The sequence below is a fragment of the Canis lupus genome, chromosome 19 (genome assembly GCF_048164855.1).
Source record: "Canis lupus baileyi chromosome 19, mCanLup2.hap1, whole genome shotgun sequence".
In the NCBI taxonomy this organism is placed as follows: domain Eukaryota; kingdom Metazoa; phylum Chordata; class Mammalia; order Carnivora; family Canidae; genus Canis; species Canis lupus.
The window spans coordinates 40,139,310-40,149,878 of NC_132856.1; the positions used below are offsets into that span (position 1 = coordinate 40,139,310).

The following is a 10,569-nucleotide window of genomic DNA, read 5'->3' on the forward strand; positions in this document are numbered from 1 at the left end:
CCCGGCAGTTCCATCCATGTTGAAGCAAATGGTGGGTATTTGTCGTTTCTAATGGCTGAGTAATATTCCATTGTATACATAAACCACATCTTCTTTATCCATTCATCTTTCAATGGACACCGAGTCTCCTTCCACAGTTTGGCTGTTGTGGACATTGCTGCTATAAACATTGGGCTGCAGGTGTCCTGGCATTTCACTGCATCTGTATCTTTGGGGTAAATCCCCAACAGTGCAATTGCTGGGTCGTAGCGCAGGTCTATTTTTAACTCTTTGAGGAACCTCCACACAGTTTTCCAGAGTGGCTGCACCAGTTCACATTCACACCAACAGTGTTAAGAGGGTTCCCTTTTCTCCGCATCCCCTCCAACATTTGTGATTTCCTGTCTTGTTAATTTTCCCCATTCTCACTGGTGTGAGGTGGTATCTCATTGTGGTTTTGATTGTATTTCCCTGATGGCAAGTGATGCAGAGCATTTCCTCATGTGCATGTTGGCCATGTCTATGTCTTCCTCTGTGAGATTTCTGTTCATGTCTTTTGCCCATTTCATAATTGGATTGTTTGTTTCTTTGGTGTTGAGTTTAATAAGTTCTTTATAGATCTTGGAAACTAGCCCTTTATCTGATACGTCATTTGCAAATATCTTCTCCCATTCTGTAGGTCGTCTTCTAGTTTTGTTGACTGTATCCTTTGCTGTGCAAAAGCTTCTTATCTTGATGAAGTCCCAATAGTTCATTTTTGCTTTTGTTTCTCTTGCCTTTGTGGATATATCTTGCAAGAATTTACTGTGGCCGAGTTCAAAAGGGGTGTTGCCTGTGTTCTCCTCTAGGATTTTGATGGAATCTTGTCTCACATTTAGACCTTTCATCCATTTTGAGTTTATCTTTGTGTATGGTGCAAGAGAGTGGTCTAGTTTCATTCTTCTGCATGTGGATGTACAATTTTCCCAGCACCATTTATTGAAGAGACTTTCTTCCAATGGATAGTCTTTCCTCCTTTATCAAATATTAGTTGACCATAAAGTTCAGGGTCCACTTCTGGATTCTCTATTCTGTTCCATTGATCTATGTGCCTGTTTTTGTGCCAGTACCACACTGTCTTGATGACCACAGCTTTGTAGTATAACCTGAAATCTGGCATTGTGATGCCCCCAGATATGGTTTTCTTTTTTAAAATTCCCCTGGCTATTCGGGATCTTTTCTGATTCCACACAAATCTTAAGATGATTTGTTCCAACTCTCTGAAGAAAGTCCACGGTATTTTGATAGGGATTGCATTAAACGTGTAAATTTCCCTGGGTAACATTGACATTTTCACAATATTAATTCTGCCAATCCATGAGCATGGAATATTTTTCCACCTCTTTGTGTCTTCCTCAATTTCTTTCAGAAGTGTTCTATAGTTTTGAGGGTATAGATCCTTTACCTCTTTGGTTAGGTTTATTCCTAGGTATCTTATGCTTTTGGGTGCAATTGTAGATGGGATTGACTCCTTAATTTCTCTTTCTTCTGTCTCATTGTTCGTGTATAGAAATGCTACTGATTTCTGGGCATTGATTTTGTATCCTGCCGCGCTGCCAAATTGCTGTATGAGTTCTAGCAATCTTGGGGTGGAGGCTTTTGGGTTTTCTATGTAGAATATCATGTCATCGGCGAAGAGGGAGAGTTTGACTTCTTCTTTGCCAATTTGAATGCCTTTTTTGTCTGATTGCTGAGGCTAGGACTTCCAGTACTGTGTTGAATAGCAGTGGTGAGAGTGGACATCCCTGTCTTGTTCCTGATCTTAGGGGAAAGGCTCCCAGTGCTTCCCCATTGAGAATGATATTTGCTGTGGGCTTTTCGTAGATGGCTTTTAAGATGTTGAGGAACGTTCCCTCTATCCCTACACTCTGAAGAGTTTTGCTCAGGAATGGATGTTGTATTTTGTCAAATGCTTTCTCTGCATCTAATGAGAGGATCATATGGTTCTTGGTTTTTCTCTTGCTGATATGATGAATCACACTGATTGTTTTACGAGTGTTGAATCAGCCTTGTGTCCCAGGGATAAATCCTACTTGGTCATGGTGAATAATTTTCTTAATGTACTGTTGGATCCTATTGGCTCGTATCTTGTTGAGAATTTTTGCATCCATGTTCATCAGGGATATTGGTCTGTAATTCTCCTTTTAGGTGGGTTCTTTGTCTGGTTTTGGAGTTAAGGTGATGCTGGCCTCATAGAACAAATTTGGAAGTACTCCATCTCTTTCTATCTTTCCAAACAGCTTTAGGAGAATAGGTATGGTTTCTTCTTTAAACGTTTGAAAGAATTCCCCTGGGAAGCCATCTGGCCCTGAACTTTGTGTCTTGGGGGGTTTTGGATGACTGCTTCAATTTCCTCCCCGGTTATTGGCCTGTTCAGGTTTTCTGTTTCTTCCTTTTCCAGTTTTGGTAGTTTGTGGCTTTCCAGGAATGCGTCCATTTCTTCTAGATTGCCTAATTTATTGGCATATAGCTGTTCATAATATGTTTTTAAAATCGTTTGTATTTCTTTGGTGTTGGTAGTGATCTCTCCTTTCTTATTCATGATTTTATTGAGTCTTCTCTCTCTTCTTTTTAATAAGGCTGGCTAATGGTTTATCTATCTTATTAATTCTTTCTTGGTGAATTAATCCTCTTATGATTTTGTGATATCCCTTTGCCCCTGGTATTTTCTTTATTCTGATGTCAATTTTTTCTTATAGTAATATAATTCTTAAAATATTTATTTATTTGAGAGAGAAAGAACATGAGCAGCATGGGGGAGGAGCAAAAGTAGAGGGAAAGAGAGAATCTCAAGCAGACTCCCTGCAGGGAGCTCAATACAGGGCTTGATTTCAGGACCCTGAGATCATGACCTGAGCTGAAACCAAGAGTCAGATGCTTTAACCAACTGAATCACCCTGGGTACCCCACTTATAAAAAGTAATATAATTAATTTTATTTTTATTTATATAAGAAAGAAATAACCATAATTAATATAATAATCTCTTTTTAATATAGCTTTCTTCTGATTAGTGTATGCATGGCATATATTTTTCTAACTTTCACCTCCTGTGTTATTATAAATGAAGTCAGTTACTTAACAGACAGCACACAGTTAAGTCTTTTTTATCAACTCTGTCAATTTATATATTTCTATTATTTATACGTTAGGATTTAAATCCACATTTTAGTATTTGTTCCCTCTGTTTCACTTTCCTCTGTTTTCCCTTTCTTAATTTCTTATAAGGTTACTTGAACATTTTTAGTTATTCCATTTTGGTTTATTTACAGTATTTTTATTATGTTACTTTATTAGTATTTTTAATGATTGCTCTAGAGATTATAACATACATACATAAATTATAATCTACTCATATCAACATCTTACCACCTGAAATAGAATGCAGATACCTTACCATAATCTATGCCGCTTTCCCTCACCACTTTAGATACAACTTTCTTAAATATAATATAACCTTGATATACATTGAGAACTGTACCAGTGTCATAATTTTTGTTTTGTATCCTCTAAGACAATTTTAAAAACTGAAGAGACTTTACCCCTTCCATTGCTTACTTCACTCCTATGTTCCAAGTATTCTTCCATCATCTCTTCCTCTATAGTTACTATTTTAAAACCAATCCACTATCAATACATTTTCTTAGCTTTCCTTTATCTGAAAATGTGTTTATTTCTCCTTCATTCTTGAAGTATATTTCTCCAGGATACACAATCTGGGGTAACATCAATTTTTTTTCTTTCAATGGTTAAAAAATGTTGGGCTACCTTCTTGTGTCTTCCGTAATTTCTTATGAAAAATCTGCTGTCATTCAAATTGCCATTTCCCTAATAGGGGAACACACACACACATACATACACACACACACACACACATACACACACACACACAATGGAGTATTACTCAGCCATTAGAAGGGACAAATACCTACCATTTGCTTCGACATGGATGGAACTGGAGGGTATCATGCTGAGTGAAGTAAGTCGATCAGAGAGACAATCATCTTATGGTTTCACTCATACAGGGTATATAAAAAATAGTGAAAGGGATTGTAAGGGAAAGGATGGAAAATGAGTGGGAAAAAAATGAGTGACAAACCATAAGAGACTCCTAACTCTCTCGGGACACCAACAAAGGGTAGTGGAAGGGGAGACAGGCAGGGGATGGGGTAACTGGGTGACAGGCACTGAAGAGGGCACTTGATGGTATGAGCACTGGGTGTTATATGTTGGCAAATCGAACTTCAATAAAAAAAAAAAGATGTGGTATGTATGTATGTATGTGCATGTACACACTCACACACATATATAATGGAGTATTACTTAGCCATCAAAAAGAATGAAATTTTGCCATTTGCAATGACATGGATGGAGCTAGACTGTATTATGTTAAGTGAAATAGTTAGAGAAAGCCAAATACCGTATGATCTCACTCATATGTGGAATTTAAGAAAGAAAACAGATGAACATATGGGAAGGGGAAGAAACAGAAAAGGAGTGAGAGAAATAAGCCATAAGAGACTCTTATTGACAGAGAACAAACTGAGTGTTGATGGAGAGAGGTGGGTGGGAGATGGGCTTGACATGTGGTGATGAGCACTAGGTGTTGCATGTAAGTGATGAATTCTACTTCAGAAATATTGCATTGTATGTTAACTAAGTAAAATTTAAATAAAAAATTTAAAAACATGAAAAAAGTGGTATACTTAATGTAAGTACTAAGTAATGTAGAGAATTACTAAATCACTATCTTGTACACCTGAAACTAATCTAACACTGCATATTAATTAAATTGGAATATTAAAATACATAAAAATTTTAAAATACATATATACATATGTATATACAAAGATTTTTTCATTTAATTTTCAGAAGTTTAACTAATGTGACTGTACATGGATTTATTTACATTTATCCTGTTTGGAGTTCACTCAGCTTAAGTCTGTAGGCTTACGTCTTTTGCCAAATTTGGGAATATGTAAGCCATTATTTCTTCACAGTTTTTTTTAGGTCCACATTCTGTCCTATCTAGTACAGAATGCTTCAAATGTTAGATCTTTTGTTATTGTCCCAAAGGTCTCTGAGGCTATGCTTACTTTTTCATTTAGTTTTTCACCATTATTAAGATTGGATAATTTCTTTTGATCCATCTTTAAGCTCACTAATTCCTTCCTCTCTTCTTTCCATTCTGGCATGGAGCCTATCCAGTAATTTTTAAATTTTGGTTACTGTATTTTTCAGTTCTAAAATTTCCACTTGATTCTTTACATTTTCTACTTCTATTGCTGCAGTTTCTTATGTTTTCATTTGTTTCAAGAGTGTCTCTAATTGTTTAGTGGAGCAATTTTACAAAAACAGCTTTAAGATCCTTGCTGATGATTCAAACATCTGTGTCATTTCGAAGTTGGCATTGTTGATTTTCTTTTCTTATTAGAGTCGAGATTCTTCGTATAACAAGGAAATTTGGTCTGTACACTGGACATTTTAAGTATTATCCTATGACATTAGGAGTCCTATTTAAATCTTTTAATTAAAAAAAAAAAAAAAAAAAAAATAAATAAATCTTTTAATTAGCAGGTCAACCAGCTTAGCTTCAGAATGTAATCCTAGGCTCACTTTTGTGGACTGTCAATTTAAATGTCAATTTAGTATATAAAGTCTTTCCAGTACTCTTCTAGTTTCCCCCATTTGTGTGTTATGTAGATAGCAGAACTCCACTTTACTTACACTCTGCATGGATTTGGGTGGGGAAAAGCACTGCCTTATTTCAGCAGGACAAGGATGAAAAACAGGGTATTCTTGACATGGTGTACTAGAGAAGGGCACTGTCTCATTAATTGGGGAGATGTGAGTCAGTCCTGCCTACAGGCTCAGCTTGGGAGGGACCCACTTATTATTACAGGGGAAGTGGAAATCAAGAGCTCTAACCACAGGGTCCTCTGTAGAAGGATGCTTCTTCCTTACTTCAGAGCACAGGAGGAAGTCAGAGTTTTGCCCACAGAACTCTGTAAAATAAGGGCATCACCTTGTTAACACTGGGTAGTTGTGAAATCCAGAGTCCCACCCACAGGCTCTGCTGAGGAAGGTGCCACCTTGCAAGTACTCGTGAAGTTGCAGTCGGAATCCTCCTACAAGCCCCACTCAAGAGAGGTACTGCCTCATTACCACAGCAGGAAGGGGTAGAAGGTCAGAGTTTGGCCTGAGGTTCCATTGGAAAGGGACATCTTGTTATTGCAGGTGTGGGGAAGAGTGTGTGTAAGATGGAAGTTCTGATCACCAATTCCACTACTGTAATGCCTGTTGGGTGGGTACAAGGGGGTGCAGCTTTTATTGCAATGTTCTCTAGAGAACAGAAAGGATAGGTTAAAATTAAAAGGTTTCTGTCTTGATCCTTTTGTAGTTCATAAGCATGGTGATTGAGTGTTGATGCCACTATATGACATGTGCTTCACTCAAACCTTATTACAACCTCTGCACATAACTGGTCTGATATGAAGGGGAAAAAAGGTTTCTGTTTTGCTGGGTCATCCTTTGGCTAAAAGGAAAAGGTTTTCTTTGGTGCTTTCTGTGTGCACCCATTAGTATTCCAAGTGGTGGGCTTCTCTAGAGCCCAGACCAAAGTATATGAGAGGCAAGAAAAAACAACAATCAGGGACCTCACTCAATCCTTGAGTTCAAAGGTCCCTAGTCACTCCACCTTCCTTTTCTTTCAGAGTTTTCTGGTAGATGATTTATGGGTTTTGTCCAGGATTTTTGTTGTGATTAGTAAGAGGAGTATAACAGAATGTTCAGATGGAATAAACAGAACCCAAACCTTGACACTTATTTTTAGCCTAGATTTTGTGTCCTCCATTCACTCTATGCTTCCAGAGTATATGGACTAGGTTTTTACTATTCTTTCTATTAATTGTGGGCTTAGAGAAACATGTCCTATATAGCATACCCTTTAAGCTTAGTAGCTGTAAGAAACTGTTGAGACAACTTCTTGGCCTTTACTCACCTTTAGGTACACAATGAAACTCTTAAGTCTGTACATTCATTCAGTAAACACCTGTTTTATGAAAGCTTCTGGGGCTCCAGCAGTAAGGCAGCTAAAATTCCTGGTGTTATGGAACTTATATTCATTCTAGTGACTAGGATAGCATAGAGGGACCGGAGGCATACGAATAATGTGTTTTCTTCAGGTTGAACAACACTCAGTATACAATGTTTCAGTTAATATTAGGAACATTGAAAAGTTGTGATTATTCATAAATCTAAAAATTTGTAATTGGCATATATAAGATAATTCTTTTTTCATAATAGAACTTTAATGATCTAGTAAGCTAGTTATCAATACTTACCACATAGAGTTGTTTCCATAGACTGGCCCATTCTTGTAGAGTTGCTGTAACCTCAGTCACAATAGAATCTTCAAGTGGAACCACAGTTTCATACTGCCTAGAACCAGAGCCACAACAAATAGCCACATTATCTTTCATAAAATACCAGAGTGCTATCTACTGACCTTTTCAATGTGTGTAACTCAAACTTTAAATTCATGCAAATACAAAGGAGAGTTACACCCAACCGACTTTAGACTCTTTGCCATAATATACTGCAATATTTAAATGAACTAAATTAACATAAAAACATCTGCGTTTTCTATGTAAGTCCTCAATTTTACTTTCAGAAATACTGTCTTTATTTTTTTTTAAGATTCTATTTATTTATTCATGAGACACATGGAGAGAGAGACAGAGGCAGGGAGGCTCCCCATGGAGAGCCCAATGTGGGACTCAATCCCAGGACTCCAGGATCATGCCCTGAGCCAAAGGCAGACGCTCAACTGAGCCACCCAGGCATCCCTAGAAATACTGTCTTTACAACAGTTTTTTAAGGGGCACCTGGGTGGCTCAGATGGTTAAGCGTCTACCTTTGGCTCAGGTCATGATACCAGGGTCCTGAGATTGAGCCCCACATTGGACTACCTGCTCAGCAGGAGGCCTGCTGCCTCTTCTCCCTCTGCTGCTACCCCTGCTTATTTCTCTCTCTCAAATAAATAAATAAAATCCTTTAAAAAAAGTAAAACTAACTTTTTAAAAAGACTTTTTTAGGCTTTTTTCTTTAAGGCCATATACTGCCCACATCTTGCTTAAATTAATTTTTTAAATTATTAATGTCCTTTAACATTTACTAGTAATGCAAATTAGCTCCTGCTCTTGGTATAAAAGATCTGATGAAAATGGGATAAAGGGCACCCAGGCACTGGTTTTTGAAACATTTTATAAACTCTCCCTTATATGGGTATTGTATTTCCTTTGAAAATTGTGTCAGTAGAGGAATTCTGGGTCTGGTAGAAGAATTCTGATCTTGGTAAGTATCAGAAAGATGCTGGGGTTCCCTTAGTCCCATCCAGTATGGTGTCAGTCCCTGTGCTAACTGCCAAGGATTTATCAGTGAACAAAAGTGGACAAGGTCCATATCTTCAGAGATAGGGACCAGATAAGGTCTCATCGGAAGATAGGGACCTTGATTTGGGGAATATAAAAAAATAGTGAAAGGGAATAAAGGGGAAAGGAGAAAAAATGAGTGGGAAATATCAGAAAGGGAGACAGAACATGAAAGACTCCTAACTCTGGGAAATGAACTAAGGGTGGTGGAAGGGGAGGTGGGTAGGGGGTGGAGGTGACTGGGTGACGGGCACTGAGGTGGGCACTTGACGGGATGAGCACTGGGTGTAATTCTATATGTTGGCAAATTGAACACCAATAAAAAATACATTTATAAAAAAATAAAAATAAAAAAATAAAAGTCAGCCTGCAGAACCAAAAAGAGAGAGAGAGAGAGAGAGAGAGAGAGAGAGAGAGAGAGAGAGAAACAAAAGCAAAAATGAACTATTGGGACTTCATCAAGATAAGAAGCTTTTGCACAAAAAAAAAAAAAAGAAGCTTTTGCACAGCAAAAGAAACAGTCAACAAAACTAAAAGACAACCTACAGAATGGGAGAAGATATTTGCAAATGACGTATCAGATAAAGGGCTAGTTTCCAAGATCTATAAAGAACTTATTAAACTCAACACCAAAGAAACAAACAATCCAATCATGAAATGGGCAAAAGACATGAACAGAAATCTCACAGAGGAAGACACAGACATGGCCAACAAGCACATGAGGAAATGCTCCGCATCTCTTGCCATCAGGGAAATACAAATCAAAACCACAATGAGATACCACCTCACACCAGTGAGAACGGGGAAAATTAACAAGGCAGGAAATCACAAATGTTGGAGAGGATGCGGAGAAAGGGGACCCCTCCTGCACTGTTGGTGAGAATGTGAACTGGTGCAGCCACTCTGGAAAACTGTGTGGAGGTTCCTCAAAGAGTTAAAAATAGACCTGCCCTACGACCCAGCAATTGCACTGTTGGGGATTTACCCCAAAGATACAGATGCAGTGAAACGCCAGGACACCTGCTCCCCGATGTTTACAGCAGCAATGTCCACAACAGCCAAACTGTGGAAGGAGCCTCGGTGTCCATCGAAAGAGGAATGGATAAAGAAGATGTGGTTTATGTATACAATGGAATATTACTCAGCCATTAGAAATGACAAATACCCACCATTTGCTTCAACGTGGATGGACCTGGAGGGTATTATGCTGAGTGAAATAAGTCAATCAGAGAAGGACAAACATTGTATGTTCTCATTCATTTGGGGAATATAAATAATAGTGAAAGGGAATAGAAGGGAAGGGAGAAGAAATGGGTAGGAAATATCAGAAAGGGAGACAGAACATAAAGACTCCTAACTCTGGGAAACGAACTAGGGGTGGTGGAAGGGGAGGAGGGCGGGGGGTGGGGGTGAATAGGTGACGGGCACTGAGGGGGGCACTTGACGGGATGAGCACTGGGTGTTATTCTGTATGTTGGCAAACTGAACACCAATAAAAAATAAATTTATTATTTAAAAAAATAAACTAGTGTTTTCTTCTTGTTGCAAAAAAGAAGAGAAGAGAAGAGAAAAGAAAAAGAAAAAGAAAAAGAAAAAGAAAAAGAAAAGAAAAGAAAAGAAAAGAAAAGAAAAGAAAAGAAAAGAAAAGAAAAGAAAAGAAAAAAGAAACAACAAATACCCACCATTTGCTTCGACGTGGATGGAACTGGAGGGTATTATGCTGAGTGAAATAAGTCAATCAGAGAAGGACAAACATTATATGGTCTCATTCATTTGGGGAATATAAATAATACTGAAAGGGAATATAAGGGAAGGGAGATGAAATGTGTGGGAAATATCAGAAAGGGAGACAGAAATGAAAGACTCCTAACTCTGGGAAATGAACTAGGCGTGGTGGAAGGGGAGGTGGGCGGGGGCTGGGGGTGACTGGGTGACGGGCACTGAGGTAGGCACTTGACGGGATGAGCACTGGGTGTTATTCTATTATGTTGGCAAATTGAACACCAATAAAAAATTTAAAAACAATTAAAAATATAAAGATAGGGATCTTGTCTGGAGAAAGAATCAACAAATAATCACAACATATTGATATAAACAGTGATGAATCTAAGAAGGAAATTA

General features: G+C 38.0%; 1 protein-coding gene and 1 non-coding gene across 15 annotated transcripts in view; one reads left to right on the top strand and one right to left on the bottom strand.

Annotated features, from left to right (window-relative positions):
- Positions 1-10,569, bottom strand: part of DOCK3 (dedicator of cytokinesis 3) — a 502,472-nt gene that overhangs the window by 299,406 nt on the left and 192,497 nt on the right. For 11 of the 14 annotated variants that reach the window (XM_072786067.1, XM_072786064.1, XM_072786059.1 and 8 more), the window contains exon 5: positions 7,360-7,456. In XM_072786067.1, coding sequence (XP_072642168.1) covers positions 7,360-7,456 — 97 coding nt within the window. Of the gene's footprint in view, positions 1-5,944; positions 6,022-7,359; positions 7,457-10,569 lie in introns of those variants that run through there. The other 3 variants (XM_072786065.1, XM_072786066.1, XM_072786068.1) reach the window with 2 other exon arrangements.
- On the top strand, positions 6,405-6,508 carry LOC140611487 (small nucleolar RNA U13). The gene has a single exon (XR_012012641.1). It is a non-coding gene; the product is annotated as a small nucleolar RNA U13 (small nucleolar RNA).